This window comes from Uloborus diversus, chromosome 7 (assembly GCF_026930045.1).
Source record: "Uloborus diversus isolate 005 chromosome 7, Udiv.v.3.1, whole genome shotgun sequence".
In the NCBI taxonomy this organism is placed as follows: domain Eukaryota; kingdom Metazoa; phylum Arthropoda; class Arachnida; order Araneae; family Uloboridae; genus Uloborus; species Uloborus diversus.
The window spans coordinates 208958-228727 of NC_072737.1; the positions used below are offsets into that span (position 1 = coordinate 208958).

The 19770-nt window shown below is 38.0% G+C and overlaps 1 protein-coding gene across 1 annotated transcript in view; it reads left to right on the plus strand.

The window, feature by feature from the left end:
* LOC129226119 (delta-1-pyrroline-5-carboxylate dehydrogenase, mitochondrial-like) overlaps positions 1 to 19770 on the plus strand; it is a 92358-nt gene that overhangs the window by 59058 nt on the left and 13530 nt on the right. The window contains exon 11 of the mRNA XM_054860719.1: positions 19503 to 19681. Within this exon, the coding sequence (XP_054716694.1) occupies positions 19503 to 19681 (179 nt within the window). The remainder of the gene's footprint in view (positions 1 to 19502; positions 19682 to 19770) is intronic.

The following is a 19770-nucleotide window of genomic DNA, read 5'->3' on the forward strand; positions in this document are numbered from 1 at the left end:
TTTTATATTTTGTAAGGGGTGCTACTAGGAGTTACGCCTCACAATGCCAGACACTTCGCACGCTGGCCTTGCGCAGCCAGACACTTCAAAGTTGGGAAAAATCGTGTCCAAAAACATCATAGTATAAAGCGTGATTTTTTTATATTTTGTAAGGGGTGCTACTAGGAGTTACGCCTTACAATGCCTGACACTTCGCACGCTGGCCTTGCGCAGCCAGACACTTCAAAGTTGGGAAAAATCGTGTCCAAAAACATCATAGTATAAAGCGTGATTTTTTTATATTTTGTAAGGGGTGCTACTAGGAGTTACGCCTCACAATGCCAGACACTTCGCACGCTGGCCTTGCGCAGCCAGACACTTCAAAGTTGGGAAAAATCGTGTCCAAAAACATCATAGTATAAAGCGTGATTTTTTTATATTTTGTAAGGGGTGCTACTAGGAGTTATGCCTTACAATGCCAGACACTTCGCACGCTGGCCTTGCGCAGCCAGACACTTCAAAGTTGGGAAAAATCGTGTCCAAAAACATCATAGTATAAAGCGTGATTTTTTTATATTTTGTAAGGGGTGCTACTAGGAGTTACGCCTCACAATGCCAGACACTTCGCACGCTGGCCTTGCGCAGCCAGACACTTCAAAGTTGGGAAAAATCGTGTCCAAAAACATCATAGTATAAAGCGTGATTTTTTTATATTTTGTAAGGGGTGCTACTAGGAGTTATGCCTTACAATGCCAGACACTTCGCACGCTGGCCTTGCGCAGCCAGACACTTCAAAGTTGGGAAAAATCGTGTCCAAAAACATCATAGTATAAAGCGTGATTTTTTTATATTTTGTAAGGGGTGCTACTAGGAGTTATGCCTTACAATGCCAGACACTTCGCACGCTGGCCTTGCGCAGCCAGACACTTCAAAGTTGGGAAAAATCGTGTCCAAAAACATCATAGTATAAAGCGTGATTTTTTTATATTTTGTAAGGGGTGCTACTAGGAGTTACGCCTCACAATGCCAGACACTTCGCACGCTGGCCTTGCGCAGCCAGACACTTCAAAGTTGGGAAAAATCGTGTCCAAAAACATCATAGTATAAAGCGTGATTTTTTTATATTTTGTAAGGGGTGCTACTAGGAGTTACGCCTTACAATGCCAGACACTTCGCACGCTGGCCTTGCGCAGCCAGACACTTCAAAGTTGGGAAAAATCGTGTCCAAAAACATCATAGTATAAAGCGTGATTTTTTTATATTTTGCCTTGCGCAGCCAGACACTTCAAAGTTGGGAAAAATCGTGTCCAAAAACATCATAGTATAAAGCGTGATTTTTTTATATTTTGTAAGGGGTGCTACTAGGAGTTACGCCTTACAATGCCAGACACTTCGCACGCTGGCCTTGCGCAGCCAGACACTTCAAAGTTGGGACACTTCAAAGTTGGGAAAAATCGTGTCCAAAAACATCATAGTATAAAGCGTGATTTTTTTATATTTTGTAAGGGGTGCTACTAGGAGTTACGCCTCACAATGCCAGACACTTCGCACGCTGGCCTTGCGCAGCCAGACACTTCAAAGTTGGGAAAAATCGTGTCCAAAAACATCATAGTATAAAGCGTGATTTTTTTATATTTTGTAAGGGGTGCTACTAGGAGTTACGCCTTACAATGCCTGACACTTCGCACGCTGGCCTTGCGCAGCCAGACACTTCAAAGTTGGGAAAAATCGTGTCCAAAAACATCATAGTATAAAGCGTGATTTTTTTATATTTTGTAAGGGGTGCTACTAGGAGTTACGCCTCACAATGCCAGACACTTCGCACGCTGGCCTTGCGCAGCCAGACACTTCAAAGTTGGGAAAAATCGTGTCCAAAAACATCATAGTATAAAGCGTGATTTTTTTATATTTTGTAAGGGGTGCTACTAGGAGTTATGCCTTACAATGCCAGACACTTCGCACGCTGGCCTTGCGCAGCCAGACACTTCAAAGTTGGGAAAAATCGTGTCCAAAAACATCATAGTATAAAGCGTGATTTTTTTATATTTTGTAAGGGGTGCTACTAGGAGTTACGCCTCACAATGCCAGACACTTCGCACGCTGGCCTTGCGCAGCCAGACACTTCAAAGTTGGGAAAAATCGTGTCCAAAAACATCATAGTATAAAGCGTGATTTTTTTATATTTTGTAAGGGGTGCTACTAGGAGTTATGCCTTACAATGCCAGACACTTCGCACGCTGGCCTTGCGCAGCCAGACACTTCAAAGTTGGGAAAAATCGTGTCCAAAAACATCATAGTATAAAGCGTGATTTTTTTATATTTTGTAAGGGGTGCTACTAGGAGTTATGCCTTACAATGCCAGACACTTCGCACGCTGGCCTTGCGCAGCCAGACACTTCAAAGTTGGGAAAAATCGTGTCCAAAAACATCATAGTATAAAGCGTGATTTTTTTATATTTTGTAAGGGGTGCTACTAGGAGTTACGCCTCACAATGCGTGTCCAAAAACATCATAGTATAAAGCGTGATTTTTTTATATTTTGTAAGGGGTGCTACTAGGAGTTACGCCTCACAATGCCAGACACTTCGCACGCTGGCCTTGCGCAGCCAGACACTTCAAAGTTGGGAAAAATTGGTGTCCAAAAACATCATAGTATAAAGCGTGATTTTTTTATATTTTGTAAGGGGTGCTACTAGGAGTTACGCCTCACAATGCCAGACACTTCGCACGCTGGCCTTGCGCAGCCAGACACTTCAAAGTTGGGAAAAATCGTGTCCAAAAACATCATAGTATAAAGCGTGATTTTTTTATATTTTGTAAGGGGTGCTACTAGGAGTTATGCCTTACAATGCCAGACACTTCGCACGCTGGCCTTGCGCAGCCAGACACTTCAAAGTTGGGAAAAATCGTGTCCAAAAACATCATAGTATAAAGCGTGATTTTTTTATATTTTGTAAGGGGTGCTACTAGGAGTTACGCCTCACAATGCCAGACACTTCGCACGCTGGCCTTGCGCAGCCAGACACTTCAAAGTTGGGAAAAATCGTGTCCAAAAACATCATAGTATAAAGCGTGATTTTTTTATATTTTGTAAGGGGTGCTACTAGGAGTTATGCCTTACAATGCCAGACACTTCGCACGCTGGCCTTGCGCAGCCAGACACTTCAAAGTTGGGAAAAATCGTGTCCAAAAACATCATAGTATAAAGCGTGATTTTTTTATATTTTGTAAGGGGTGCTACTAGGAGTTATGCCTTACAATGCCAGACACTTCGCACGCTGGCCTTGCGCAGCCAGACACTTCAAAGTTGGGAAAAATCGTGTCCAAAAACATCATAGTATAAAGCGTGATTTTTTTATATTTTGTAAGGGGTGCTACTAGGAGTTACGCCTCACAATGCCAGACACTTCGCACGCTGGCCTTGCGCAGCCAGACACTTCAAAGTTGGGAAAAATCGTGTCCAAAAACATCATAGTATAAAGCGTGATTTTTTTATATTTTGTAAGGGGTGCTACTAGGAGTTATGCCTTACAATGCCAGACACTTCGCACGCTGGCCTTGCGCAGCCAGACACTTCAAAGTTGGGAAAAATCGTGTCCAAAAACATCATAGTATAAAGCGTGATTTTTTTATATTTTGTAAGGGGTGCTACTAGGAGTTACGCCTCACAATGCCAGACACTTCGCACGCTGGCCTTGCGCAGCCAGACACTTCAAAGTTGGGAAAAATCGTGTCCAAAAACATCATAGTATAAAGCGTGATTTTTTTATATTTTGTAAGGGGTGCTACTAGGAGTTACGCCTCACAATGCCAGACACTTTGCACGCTGGCCTTGCGCAGCCAGACACTTCAAAGTTGGGAAAAATTGTGTCCAAAAACATCATAGTATAAAGCGTGATTTTTTTATATTTTGTAAGGGGTGCTACTAGGAGTTACGCCTCACAATGCCAGACACTTCGCACGCTGGCCTTGCGCAGCCAGACACTTCAAAGTTGGGAAAAATCGTGTCCAAAAACATCATAGTATAAAGCGTGATTTTTTTATATTTTGTAAGGGGTGCTACTAGGAGTTATGCCTTACAATGCCAGACACTTCGCACGCTGGCCTTGCGCAGCCAGACACTTCAAAGTTGGGAAAAAAAAACATCGTGTCCAAAAACATCATAGTATAAAGCGTGATTTTTTTATATTTTGTAAGGGGTGCTACTAGGAGTTACGCCTCACAATGCCAGACACTTCGCACGCTGGCCTTGCGCAGCCAGACACTTCAAAGTTGGGAAAAATCGTGTCCAAAAACATCATAGTATAAAGCGTGATTTTTTTATATTTTGTAAGGGGTGCTACTAGGAGTTATGCCTTACAATGCCAGACACTTCGCACGCTGGCCTTGCGCAGCCAGACACTTCAAAGTTGGGAAAAATCGTGTCCAAAAACATCATAGTATAAAGCGTGATTTTTTTATATTTTGTAAGGGGTGCTACTAGGAGTTACGCCTCACAATGCCAGACACTTCGCACGCTGGCCTTGCGCAGCCAGACACTTCAAAGTTGGGAAAAATCGTGTCCAAAAACATCATAGTATAAAGCGTGATTTTTTTATATTTTGTAAGGGGTGCTACTAGGAGTTACGCCTCACAATGCCAGACACTTCGCACGCTGGCCTTGCGCAGCCAGACACTTCAAAGTTGGGAAAAATCGTGTCCAAAAACATCATAGTATAAAGCGTGATTTTTTTATATTTTGTAAGGGGTGCTACTAGGAGTTATGCCTTACAATGCCAGACACTTCGCACGCTGGCCTTGCGTAGCCAGACACTTCAAAGTTGGGAAAAATCGTGTCCAAAAACATCATAGTATAAAGCGTGATTTTTTTATATTTTGTAAGGGGTGCTACTAGGAGTTACGCCTCACAATGCCAGACACTTTGCACGCTGGCCTTGCGCAGCCAGACACTTCAAAGTTGGGAAAAATCGTGTCCAAAAACATCATAGTATAAAGTGTGATTTTTTTATATTTTGTAAGGGGTGCTACTAGGAATTATGCCTTACAATGCCAGACACTTCGCACGCTGGCCTTGCGCAGCCAGACACTTCAAAGTTGGGAAAAATCGTGTCCAAAAACATCATAGTATAAAGCGTGATTTTTTTATATTTTGTAAGGGGTGCTACTAGGAGTTATGCCTTACAATGCCAGACACTTCGCACGCTGGCCTTGCGCAGCCAGACACTTCAAAGTTGGGAAAAATCGTGTCCAAAAACATCATAGTATAAAGCGTGATTTTTTTATATTTTGTAAGGGGTGCTACTAGGAGTTATGCCTTACAATGCCAGACACTTCGCACGCTGGCCTTGCGCAGCCAGACACTTCAAAGTTGGGAAAAATCGTGTCCAAAAACATCATAGTATAAAGCGTGATTTTTTTATATTTTGTAAGGGGTGCTACTAGGAGTTATGCCTTACAATGCCAGACACTTCGCACGCTGGCCTTGCGCAGCCAGACACTTCAAAGTTGGGAAAAATCGTGTCCAAAAACATCATAGTATAAAGCGTGATTTTTTTATATTTTGTAAGGGGTGCTACTAGGAGTTATGCCTTACAATGCCAGACACTTCGCACGCTGGCCTTGCGCAGCCAGACACTTCAAAGTTGGGAAAAATCGTGTCCAAAAACATCATAGTATAAAGCGTGATTTTTTTATATTTTGTAAGGGGTGCTACTAGGAGTTACGCCTCACAATGTCAGACACTTCGCACGCTGGCCTTGCGCAGCCAGACACTTCAAAGTTGGGAAAAATCGTGTCCAAAAACATCATAGTATAAAGCGTGATTTTTTTTATATTTTGTAAGGGGTGCTACTAGGAGTTACGCCTCACAATGTCAGACACTTCGCACGCTGGCCTTGCGCAGCCAGACACTTCAAAGTTGGGAAAAATCGTGTCCAAAAACATCATAGTTATAAAGCGTGATTTTTTTATATTTTGTAAGGGGTGCTACTAGGAGTTATGCCTTACAATGCCAGACACTTCGCACGCTGGCCTTGCGCAGCCAGACACTTCAAAGTTGGGAAAAATCGTGTCCAAAAACATCATAGTATAAAGCGTGATTTTTTTATATTTTGTAAGGGGTGCTACTAGGAGTTACGCCTCACAATGTCAGACACTTCGCACGCTGGCCTTGCGCAGCCAGACACTTCAAAGTTGGGAAAAATCGTGTCCAAAAACATCATAGTATAAAGCGTGATTTTTTTATATTTTGTAAGGGGTGCTACTAGGAGTTACGCCTCACAATGTCAGACACTTCGCACGCTGGCCTTGCGCAGCCAGACACTTCAAAGTTGGGAAAAATCGTGTCCAAAAACATCATAGTATAAAGCGTGATTTTTTTATATTTTGTAAGGGGTGCTACTAGGAGTTATGCCTTACAATGCCAGACACTTCGCACGCTGGCCTTGCGCAGCCAGACACTTCAAAGTTGGGAAAAATCGTGTCCAAAAACATCATAGTATAAAGCGTGATTTTTTTATATTTTGTAAGGGGTGCTACTAGGAGTTACGCCTCACAATGTCAGACACTTCGCACGCTGGCCTTGCGCAGCCAGACACTTCAAAGTTGGGAAAAATCGTGTCCAAAAACATCATAGTATAAAGCGTGATTTTTTTATATTTTGTAAGGGGTGCTACTAGGAGTTACGCCTCACAATGTCACACACTTCGCACGCTGGCCTTGCGCAGCCAGACACTTCAAAGTTGGGAAAAATCGTGTCCAAAAACATCATAGTATAAAGCGTGATTTTTTTATATTTTGTAAGGGGTGCTACTAGGAGTTATGCCTTACAATGCCAGACACTTCGCATGCTGGCCTTGCGCAGCCAGACACTTCAAAGTTGGGAAAAATCGTGTGCAAAAACATCATAGTATAAAGCGTGATTTTTTTATATTTTGTAAGGGGTGCTACTAGGAGTTATGCCTTACAATGCCAGACACTTCGCACGCTGGCCTTGCGCAGCCAGACACTTCAAAGTTGGGAAAAATCGTGTCCAAAAACATCATAGTATAAAGCGTGATTTTTTTATATTTTGTAAGGGGTGCTACTAGGAGTTACGCCTCACAATGTCAGACACTTCGCACGCTGGCCTTGCGCAGCCAGACACTTCAAAGTTGGGAAAAATCGTGTCCAAAAACATCATAGTATAAAGCGTGATTTTTTTATATTTTGTAAGGGGTGCTACTAGGAGTTACGCCTCACAATGTCAGACACTTCGCACGCTGGCCTTGCGCAGCCAGACACTTCAAAGTTGGGAAAAATCGTGTCCAAAAACATCATAGTATAAAGCGTGATTTTTTTATATTTTGTAAGGGGTGCTACTAGGAGTTACGCCTCACAATGTCAGACACTTCGCACGCTGGCCTTGCGCAGCCAGACACTTCAAAGTTGGGAAAAATCGTGTCCAAAAACATCATAGTATAAAGCGTGATTTTTTTATATTTTGTAAGGGGTGCTACTAGGAGTTACGCCTCACAATGTCAGACACTTCGCACGCTGGCCTTGCGCAGCCAGACACTTCAAAGTTGGGAAAAATCGTGTCCAAAAACATCATAGTATAAAGCGTGATTTTTTTATATTTTGTAAGGGGTGCTACTAGGAGTTATGCCTCACAATGCCAGACACTTCGCACGCTGGCCTTGCGCAGCCAGACACTTCAAAGTTGGGAAAAATCGTGTCCAAAAACATCATAGTATAAAGCGTGATTTTTTTATATTTTGTAAGGGGTGCTACTAGGAGTTATGCCTTACAATGCCAGACACTTCGCACGCTGGCCTTGCGCAGCCAGACACTTCAAAGTTGGGAAAAATCGTGTCCAAAAACATCATAGTATAAAGCGTGATTTTTTTATATTTTGTAAGGGGTGCTACTAGGAGTTACGCCTCACAATGTCAGACACTTCGCACGCTGGCCTTGCGCAGCCAGACACTTCAAAGTTGGGAAAAATCGTGTCCAAAAACATCATAGTATAAAGCGTGATTTTTTTATATTTTGTAAGGGGTGCTACTAGGAGTTATGCCTTACAATGCCAGACACTTCGCATGCTGGCCTTGCGCAGCCAGACACTTCAAAGTTGGGAAAAATCGTGTCCAAAAACATCATAGTATAAAGCGTGATTTTTTTATATTTTGTAAGGGGTGCTACTAGGAGTTACGCCTCACAATGTCAGACACTTCGCACGCTGGCCTTGCGCAGCCAGACACTTCAAAGTTGGGAAAAATCGTGTCCAAAAACATCATAGTATAAAGCGTGATTTTTTTATATTTTGTAAGGGGTGCTACTAGGAGTTATGCCTTACAATGCCAGACACTTCGCATGCTGGCCTTGCGCAGCCAGACACTTCAAAGTTGGGAAAAATCGTGTCCAAAAACATCATAGTATAAAGCGTGATTTTTTTATATTTTGTAAGGGGTGCTACTAGGAGTTATGCCTTACAATGCCAGACACTTCGCACGCTGGCCTTGCGCAGCCAGACACTTCAAAGTTGGGAAAAATCGTGTCCAAAAACATCATAGTATAAAGCGTGATTTTTTTATATTTTGTAAGGGGTGCTACTAGGAGTTACGCCTCACAATGTCAGACACTTCGCACGCTGGCCTTGCGCAGCCAGACACTTCAAAGTTGGGAAAAATCGTGTCCAAAAACATCATAGTATAAAGCGTGATTTTTTTATATTTTGTAAGGGGTGCTACTAGGAGTTACGCCTCACAATGCCAGACACTTTGCACGCTGGCCTTGCGCAGCCAGACACTTCAAAGTTGGGAAAAATCGTGTCCAAAAACATCATAGTATAAAGCGTGATTTTTTTATATTTTGTAAGGGGTGCTACTAGGAGTTACGCCTCACAATGTCAGACACTTCGCACGCTGGCCTTGCGCAGCCAGACACTTCAAAGTTGGGAAAAATCGTGTCCAAAAACATCATAGTATAAAGCGTGATTTTTTTATATTTTGTAAGGGGTGCTACTAGGAGTTACGCCTCACAATGTCAGACACTTCGCTCGCTGGCCTTGCGCAGCCAGACACTTCAAAGTTGTGAAAAAAGTGAGCAACTTTATGTATTTTTATGAAATATTTTTCGCTTTTTTTTGCATTTAAATCTTTCTAAACCCATCCCACAAAAGATGCGAGATTTCTTTCAGAAAATTGAATATGTAGTAGTAAAAACATTTCACCTTCTTAAGAATTTTTTTCCAAAAATATGCAATTGCTCATTTTTTACAATTTTTTAAAACACATCGTATCTTCCAGCAATGGCCCACGGGGAATAAACTTTCTTCCTTTCACAACCTAGCTGTGACGTCATAATAGTGCGAAAAGGTTCCTTCCAATTGCTGTGACGTCCTGCCTAGATTTCGATTCGATATTGAGTAATTGAATCTAATTCGCTGCAACGTTTCTTTTTTTTTTTTGCTTTTGCTAACGGTAGCACTTGATTTTTTATTTACTTTTTTAACTTAGGAATGCTTTCTTTTTTGAATCATTCCTCCCCCGCCAGACGTTTCGCTGTATCATTTTACGTTACATATTTGCGTAATTAATTTAATTAAAATATTGAGGGTTTTTTTTTTGGCAAACGCTACTTCTTGCACACTACGGGAAACAAGGAGGTTTTTTTTGCGCTATTTAATTAACTGAATTAAGCTCCTAATAGCACCATTTACAAAATATAAAAAAATCACGCTTTATACTATGATGTTTTTGGACACGATTTTTCCCAACTTTGAAGTGTCTGGCTGCGCAAGGCCAGCGTGCGAAGTGTCTGGCATTGTAAGGCGTAACTCCTAGTAGCACCCCTTACAATATATAAAAAAATCGCGCTTTATACTATGATGTTTCTGTGCACCATTTTTTCCCTGCTTTGAAGTGTCTGGCTGCGCAAAGCCAGCGTGCTAAGTGTCTGGCTTTGTAAGGTTTAACTCGTAATAGTACCCCTAATAAAATATTAAAAAATCACGCGTTATACTATGATGTTTTTGTTCACCATTTTTTCGCGCCTTTGCTACCTCTTGCCCGCCAAAGCCAGCGCGAGTCAGCTTAACTAATAGCGAACCCTTCATACCTGCTCCAGTGCGCTTACGCAGTAAAATTTTGGGCCTTTATACTATGACGTATGTCTGGCACCCATGGGCTCTTACTCTATTTCTGTTTCTCGTTGTTTGTATTGATGTAGTCATATTTGTTAAGAACTATAGCAGAACAAAAATATGAGTTGGATTTTCTTGTTTTGGTTTTCCCATCAAAAACCCACATAGGGTAACATCCCCAGTCATTGGCAGGGCACCAGTGATTGGCACTTCCAACAAAAATGTCCTAAAAGGAGATTCGTATCCAATCTTTTAAAAGTAGAAGGCTGTATACCAACTGAATGCACATTTACCCTAAAGATTACAACTTCAATTCATGTTACTCAAATGGTAGCAGGGTTGGCAAGTTTCTGCCAAGGCGGTTAAAACCACTGGTAGAAACTGGTTAAAACCGGCATGGCAAAAACCAGTTTCTGCCACATATGCGGCAGAAACTGGCAAAAACTCACAAAATGACAAAAAATTAACAATTGACACACAGTAGAAAATACATGGGAAAAATAATTAATCTGTTAACTAAAGTACAATCAATTGTTACTTTGCAACAAATGTTACATTGTTTGGACCCTGCAGTTGCCTCTCAGAAAAGGTGGTTTCGAAAATCCAAACAGTTTTCTCAATTTAGGCAGTTTATTCTAATCCCAAATGAGGAACTTAGGACTATTCTTGCAACAGAAGAGCTAGCAGGCAATACATCAAAGAACAAGCAATATTCGTGAAACTTTCATCTGTTGTATATTTTTTCAAACTGGTTGGAATTTGACTGGAAAAATAAGTTTGGAGAAATGGAGCCAATTTATTTTGTAAAGCTGTGACATTAGGTACATACAAAATCTAGGTTAATATTGGCAAGTAAAATTCTGACACTTTCTTCTTGAAGCACGTGATAATTTCAATCACAAGCAATTTAGATGAAGCATATAAAGCGAGCAAATTACAATCAGTAATTTCCTGGTTTTAGTTCGGTATGTCACTCCTCTTTCCCAAGAACCCATCTAATTTTTGTCCTTTATTACAAGCATCTGCAATTGAAAAGTTCCCTTTTTGAACTAAATCAAGGGCACTAGCATAGGATTTTAATTTTTACAATGATAAAATGATGTTTGATATCTCAGTTTATTTAAACGAATATCATTTAGTAATTACTTCAAAAGTTAAGAAAAGTTAAAGGTCTTAAAGACACTTTTAAGTTTTTGCCAGTTTCTGCCGGTTTTTACCGGTTATAACCAGTTTCTGCCACTGGCACGGCAAAAACTAGTTTCTGCCGGCAGAAAGCCAACCCTGAATGGTAGCAGTGCAGAGGAAAGAGAAACAATAGTGGCTTGTGTCGAATCAGCCATTTTTGTTGCAAAAGCTTCTTCTCTGGCTTAAGGGAAGCATGCGCATCAATCCATTAAAATCTGACTTAAAATATACAGTCGACTCTCTCTACAACGCGATTCAACTTACGCGAAAGGGCTATAACGCGAATTTTTTTACGAGTAACGAATTTTAGTGCTGACGTGAATTCCTCGTTCAAAACACTATTTTTTTTTTAAAGGAATTATCGGCTTTGTTACTGACAACTAAATATTGATTTTTCGTGAATGTATTACATCTCTTTAGCATAAAGAACAGCGAAAGTTCCCATATCAAACTAGTCTACGCATCAAGTTGTTAGTGCATCAAATAACCGCTCAGCATCTTTCTTTTTTTTTTCACTCTAAACATTAAAGTTGATGAAGTATAACGGCTCCTTAGTGCGCTGTTTCATCTAAAGTTTATGTAGATGAGAAGAAAAAGATTCTGACAAAAAAAGGGGGTTAAAATTGTCGTTATGCTTGAACAACTACAAAACAGCGACAAAAAGGAGGAGTGAATCTTCCATACGTACAATTAAAAGTCAAAACAAAAAGATATCCATAAAAGTTCAGAACTTAGTTTCAATATTGAAGCTTGCAGAGTCTTAGCAAAGTAAATATTATTAAAATCAAAGAATGTTATAAAAGAAAAGGTGAAGCAACCGTATTTTAAAATGTATCGGTTAAGAATAATGATCATGGAGCATAAATCATCACCATCTTCATTTTTTAACTCATAAATAATGCTGTATCTACTGTAGAGTATTATTACTATTTTAGTGCAGTATTTTATTATTAATTCATACTGTGCGCACCGTGTTGTTTTATATAATGTCTTTCCTTCCCATCAATTATTCATTTTGTGCACCTTAAAGTATTTTATGTTGAACAAAACAGCTTTCTTTTTTCATTTTTTAAATACATTAAAAGTTTAGTTCTTTATGTTAGAAACTAATGTATAGTTGAGGAATGATTTAAAGCAGTTTGAGGGGTGTTTACAAATTTCTAAAATGTTTTGGTATGTAATAATTTGGTATGTATTTGGTGTGTAGAAATATATTTTTGTCCCTTTCAGGGTTTTTGAAATAACGATGGATTCCATTTAGTGGTGCTTCAGTTTTGCTAGTCTCCAGTCATTGGCACATGTGCCTGTAAACACTAATGTGTTGTGAAATATGTCCCTAGTTTTATTTCTGATACTTTTGCAGCAACTATATTATATGGGTTCCACTATTGATTCGAATCCTACAGAATATACTCTTAAATTAAAAAAAAAAACAATAAAAAACAAATATGTTTGGCCATCAGTCAGAAATTGCGACTGTGGAGAATCGATTCATTTTTTATGGTCCCTTAGAATCATCGGGTCAATGTTCCTTTTTCTGTGGAAACAGCTATAATTCGTAAAATTGAAACTACATACCGACTAATGAAGCAGCAATAATCTCCATATTTTTTTCCATGCAACATTCCAAATCAGGGTTGGGTTTTGGACTGTCCAAAACTGGTTTAGGACAGGACAGGTGGTTTTTACCGTCCAAAACTGTCTAAAACTGTTCAAAAGTGTCTTAAACTGTCCAAAACTATGCTAAAGCTAAAGGGGTGTAATCTAATCAATTTGTGTTTACTACAATATTTGTAATGCATAAATATAAATATTAATGAGGTTTAATTAATGAGTATTTGATAATACTTTTCTCAAATGTTCATTTAAAAAATATTTTACTTAAAATAAAATGCCAATAACTCTATCACATAAAAACTTCCTTTTGTAACAGTTGGTAGAGTCATGAAAGGAAATTTGCATTGCTACCAAGACAACTCATTTCAGTTACATTTATAACTCAAGAAATGTTATTAAATATAAAATATTTTTTAAAAAGCTTCATTTTTTAATGGTTTTTGCAAACAAATTTTTCGTGATGTTTTAATAAATTATTTTTTAAATCATAGATTAAAGAACAAGAAATTAATGATTAAACGCAACTTATATTTTAAAACTTGTGCTATTCTTTTTTTAGTTCATATTTTTAATATGATACATTCTGTATTTACAAAAAATTGTCATTTATTGCATTTAAGTCGATTACTGCACTATATTTTGAACACTTTCATTTGACACATGCATTAATGTCGAAAAATTTGGTTTATGGAAACAAAAGAGAAAAAACTCATGCATACAAATTAAAACATTTAATGAATAATAATAAATAAATAAATAAAATAAACTCATGCATTTAAATTTAAATCAAGAATTCAACTTCGGTAACTAGATTAAAATCAGCGGCATAAATGAGTTGTATGTTCACATTGAAGAAATGTTCAATATAAAACTTTACTTTGATGCGTTTTATTCTGTTTTTGATTTTTTCTCACAAAATACGATTTCTCTAAAAATATAGTTTCAGACAGTTTTGGACAGGACAGTAAAAACCAGGGTTTTTACCGTGGTTTTTACCATAGTGTCCAAAACCTTGCCAACCCTGTTCCAAATTAATTTTTATTTCTCTAAAATACTTCTTCAGCCTCAAGATGTGTGATTTAACATTAATTTATGTAAAATACTTACATTAAATTAACATTAATTATGTTTCTTATGATGATGAAATTTGTTTGCAATTTAAAAGTTAAACAAAGTGATTTTCCAGTTCTATTAACATGTGCCAATCACTGGATCACATACACTGGGGTAACATTTTATACATATATTTTTATCAAAATATTAATTCAAATATTTTTGCTTTTTGTGAACTAAATAGATGCCCAGATGTGCATTCTTTAATACAAAAATATTTGCAAGTGAATATTTTTTTTTTTTTTGAAATGACGTAAACATATGTAAGTTTAAGGACAAACTCTTAAAGTGCCAATCTCTAAGTAAGATGTTATTCCAAAACGTTTACCCACATATTATTCCAAAACCCACATATAGTCTTAACACTTTCAGGTCTGAGCTATTTCAACCACATATCTCTCTCTAGACTGGGGTTTTTTGGTGCTTTGCATGATTTTTTAAAAAATTCTTGGAAGATGTGTATTTTAGTAATTTTTACTGTATTACATACTTCAAAATGTTTTCTTTCGTAATAAAGGAACTATTTGAATGAAATAAAAATCAATTTTTAGTAAAAAATTGTCGAAAAAAAGCACATTTGAAACTTTAAAAAAACAAATTCTGCATAGGAAAACATCATTTTTAAGCATAAAAGTTTACCCAGGCTAAAATAAAAACTTACCCAAACCTTGAACAAATATCTGAAATTAGGTTTAGTTTGTAAATAAACATTATTTAATAAAATTTGCTTTTGTGTGGTACATTTCAAAGCACAAACTTGAATTTAAACCTCTCTTCTATCACATCTCATGTTTTTATTTTTGCCTGGTGCTGCCATCTATAGTTTTTTTTTAAACTAAAAGTTTTGTATATAGTATCTAAAAAGGCTAGAAACGTATAGAACTTGTACTTTTATGGCTAAGAGAGTAAAAATTTGTCCCCGAGAAAATCTCAGGCTTAGTTAACTTTACCAAAAACGGCAACCCGAGTGAGGCTCGGGCATAGACCTCAAAGTGTTAAAGTCGTAAAAGCCGGAAATGGCTCACTGTGCTCAAAGTTTCAATCCTTTTGCATCCTGTAAATTTATCCATTGTTTTGTAAATTGAAAGGTATTTTGACCTGTACCACTTTAAATTGACTTTTAAAAATTATCTTAATGGTTTTTTTTTTTTTTTTCAAACTTTAGTTGTGATTCATTTTTTAGCAGGTTTTTTTATTTTTGGGAGAATGCTTATATGTAAACTCATAATTTTTTAAAATTTTGTTTTAAATAAAATATTTCTTAAAACATGCCGGTATTTCTCGTACATTTCGTGAATGGAGGAACTATTTCCAGCATTTAAACATTGCATCCTATTTGCAAACTGTTGGAGGTCTTTAACACTAGAACGACTGTCATTTTCTGTATACCTAGAAAGGCTGAGGGGGCCAGTGTGGTCCCTACCCATTTTTGGAGTGAATTCTTTTAAAAATTCTTCCTGGGGGGGAGTCCACCTGCCCGATACACCTTCTTTCATGACTAAATAAAAACTTAGTATGCAATTATTTGTTGTGTTTCTCTCTATACTGGCCAAAAGCTTGAATCGGTTTTTCTTTTCAAGAGCAATGGCTACCATTAGGCTGGTAAGCAGTCGGTACTGTTTGTAGCATTTGTATATCCAACTGGCTGTATAAAGCGAAAGTTACAGGTTAAACTAGAGAGAATGGCATTTGTTTATGCTACAACAATTAGGAGAAAGGAAAAAAATAAGTTTTTTAACAGTCAAAATGCTTAGGAGCCACTGTGGCCCCTCCCGTCTTTCTAGGTATAAGGATCAATGTTTACAGTACTATGAGGCGTATGATAAAATGATTAAACAAGCATTCACATAGTGTCGTATAATGAAAAGTCAGGAAGTTACATTACGTTCCGTTAGACATTATCCGAATTATTAAACAACAAACTATGCGAGGGGCCACACAGGCCCCTCCGTCTTTCTAGTGTTAAGAACTTTGTAGGTCCTCAAAAAGTCCTCTATTTTTGCCTTCCTGAAACAGTACAAACCCTGAAAAATGGTTTTGTGTATTTTTATATCGTTCCCCTTTTTGACCAGCTCCTCCATCGATGTGGAATTTTTATCTGTCTCGGATCAACAATCGCGTCTTTTAGAAAGTTCCATCTTTTAACCGAGGGGGTCGGCCACAAAGTGCTGTCAGTGCAATTCTAAAAAGGCGGGGAAAAGTTAGTATAAATGGACCCTGGAGAATCTTTTAGAGAAAGAAGGCACCGTGACATGTTTTTCAAACAAGTGTAAGCAGGACTAGTTATCTGACAAGAAGCTGTCACATTTCTTTTCGAAAATGATGGAATGATTCCTCGCGAGGTATTCAAATAGTATAAGAGATTTTCTTATGCGCTTTTCAAAAAAAGAAAACGAAAGTAAAATAAGATTCGTTTACTGGAAATAATTTTAATGCACCCAAACCTGTTTTTATGCGGGTGGATAGGGGGCCACATAAAAAAAAATGTTGGAAATTTCACGAGTAGATTTAAAATGGTGCTTTCGCTACATAATTTTTTTTTTATGCAACAGATAGGGACCGCATAAAAAAAGTCTCACATAGAAAATAACCGTAAAATTCACGAAATAATCTTTGAACAAAATCAAAATAAACCATGTGATGATATTTTTTGCCGCGAAGTCGGGCGAAATTTCCCGAATAATGAAATTTTTGGGAGGTCACAGTGCCTTCCCATTGGGGTGCCTATGTTGTTACTTAAAGATAGTACCTCAAACTGTTTTTTTAAAATATTTTCGTCAAATGAATCCCAATCTGATTGAAATTCTAACACACCGCACAAAAAAAATCGCACAAAATATACATACATAAAAATAGGTTTGGGTGTAATGTGAATGTTGCGTAAGTGATACAGAAACTCGAGTCGATGTGTTATCGAGGTTCCAGTGAGATTCAGTAGAATACCTTTATAACGCCGACCTATATAACACAATTCTCTATAAACTGCACACCTTTTTCAAAACCAATTCAAAACCAAGCAATTGGTTTTGAAGTTTGAAAAAGCTCTCTGTGTTGCCTTGCAATCTTACAAATTGTTAGGTGAATTCAGTTTTGAAACAGTTTTTTTCATCTTTCCGTCTTCATTCAAAGCTTTTAAATGAAAATGAGTTGGCACAGTAAACAGAAACTACCAAAAACCAATTCTCTATAAACTGCACTACTTTTCAAAAGTAAACAATAGGTTTTGAAGTTTAAAAAAATACATCTGTTTTGCTTTGCAAAAATAAAAATTGTTAGGCAAATTAAATTTTGAAAGTTTTTCATCTTTCTATCTTATTTCAAAGCTTTTAAATTGAAAATGAGTGCTCATAGTAAACAGAAACTACCAGATGGCTATTGAAAATGCAGCTGTTATGCAAACCATGAAGCAAGCAGAAGTGCAGGATAATTCACTTTTGATTGTGAAACCTTTATTTTTGAATGAGTAATTCAAGGGCGCCCATATGCAAAATTGTAAGGGGGACTCTGACATTTGGCCCCATGGTTTAGCAGGGTATTTTCTCCATGGAAATCGATTTCAGAACAGATTAGAGTCATTAAAATTTGTTATTTTCATTACCTATTCATTAATGGCTGGAGAATGAATGTTTTTACATTTTTGAAAAGGAAAAAGTACCAAAAGCAAGGAAGTTCTAATTTCAAGGGGGGGGGGGGCTCAAGCTCCCCCTTGCCCCCCTATGTGGGCGCCCTTGGACTAATTGTGTATAGTTAGTGCTTCAGTACTCATAGCAGATGGAACTCATTCTGAAGTGCTGTTATATAGATATATTCTGAATATTAAATTCCTAAATTTGTGAAATCTTTACTAATAATAAAGCTGAATGTCTCTCTGTCTGTGTCCGGATGTCTGTCAGGATCTCTGTGACGCGCATAGCGCCTACTTCCGTTCGGCCGATTTTCATGAAATTTGGCACAAAGTTAGTTTGTAGCATGGGGGTGTGCACCTCGAAGCGATGTTTCGAAAATTCCATGTGGTTCTTTTTCTGTTCAAATTTTAAGAAAAAAAATATCATAAGGTAGAAGAATAAATTACGAAATGATCATAACGTGGAGCCGTAACATGGGCACAAGCCAATGGGCGAGATACGAAATCATCATAACGTGGAACCGTAAGATGGGCACAAGCCAACTGGCGAGAAAATTCACCGTACATTGTTTGTAAATATACAGGCGAACCAAAAGATTTTGGTTTTTCTATTACGGGCGAAGCCGTGCGGGTACCACTAGTAACTTATAAAACACCAAAACCTGTATAACGCAGGACTGTGTTCTGAATTAATTCGTAAAATTGAAACTACATACCGACTAACAAAACAGCAATAATTTCGATATTTTTTTCCATTCAACACTCCAAATTTATTTTTAGCTCTTTGAAATACTTTTTCAACGTCAAGATGAGTGACTCAGCATAAATTTATGTAAAAAAAATTACCTACTTTAAATTAACATTAATTATGTTTCTTATGATGATGAAATTTGTATACTAAAAACTGCGATCAAAAACTAATGACTAATGTCAAAATAATGCATAACTAAAAGAAAAACAGTTCAATCTCTGCAGCTGGAAAAAAAATTATAATGAAAACACATTACGTCTTAAAATACATGTCGAGTGCCAAACTATAGATAATCCTGCCATCTGGCAACCATGCCGCCAAAGTTTTCGCCGAGCCTCCCACCAGTCGCATGATATATCCATGAACCCATTTTTTCATCAGCAAGTCTGGGGAAGCTCGGTCTACTCTTATTATTAGTCTATGGTTAGAACGGTCCTCTACTGTATCGTGAAGGGCTTTGCGTCTGAATGTGTCTCTGACGTTTTCCAGATATATATATATATATATATATATATGGCGGCATGGTTGGATGGCAGGATTATCTACAGTTTGGCACTCGACATGAACTTTAAGACGTAATGTGTTTTCATTATAATTTCTTTCCAGGTGCAGAGATTGAACTGTTTTTCTTTTAGTTATGCATTATTTTGACATTCGTCATTAGTTTTTGATCACAGTTTTCAGTCACTTTTATTTCATTCGGAACTGCTACTTTATCGTTGGCGTGAACGTAATGGCGTAAAATGTACTCATCGGTATCTTGAATTGAAATTGTAGGTAAAAATCTTACCGTCTGCCGATTCTTTTCGGGCGCTTGCATCTTTAATTGCTTAGGGAGTTATTGAAATTGATTGAAGAAAATGCACAGTACTATCTAAATGAAAAACTCACTATATTAACAAAATATTTACAACTCAGAATAACAAATTTACAAATCGGACTCCGTAAAAGATCATTCTTCCGTGTTCCATCCATTCTATTTATTTTATTTCTCTCGCTGTTGCTAGGATATCCACCAGTCACATGGTTTGGTTCATGAGCAGCAAAAGGGTTGCCATAGCTCGGTCTACTCTTATTATTAGTCTATGAAATGATGTGTCTTGTTCCAGATCAAGGAGGGTCTGCTGGAGATTGTCAAGGAAGTGAAGATGGGATCCCCCCTGGAGCCGGAAACCTTCGTGTCCGCCGTCATCGACGACAGGGCGTTCGCCAAGGTCAAGGGGTTCATAGACCACGCCCACTCCACCCCCAAGGTCACCGTATTGGCCGGGGGAAAGTGCGATGACACGTGAGTGCATTTTATTTTAAATAGAGTACACCTGCTGAAGTCCACACTCTCCCTACATATCTTGTTCAAATTTTCTGCAAAAAAAAGCA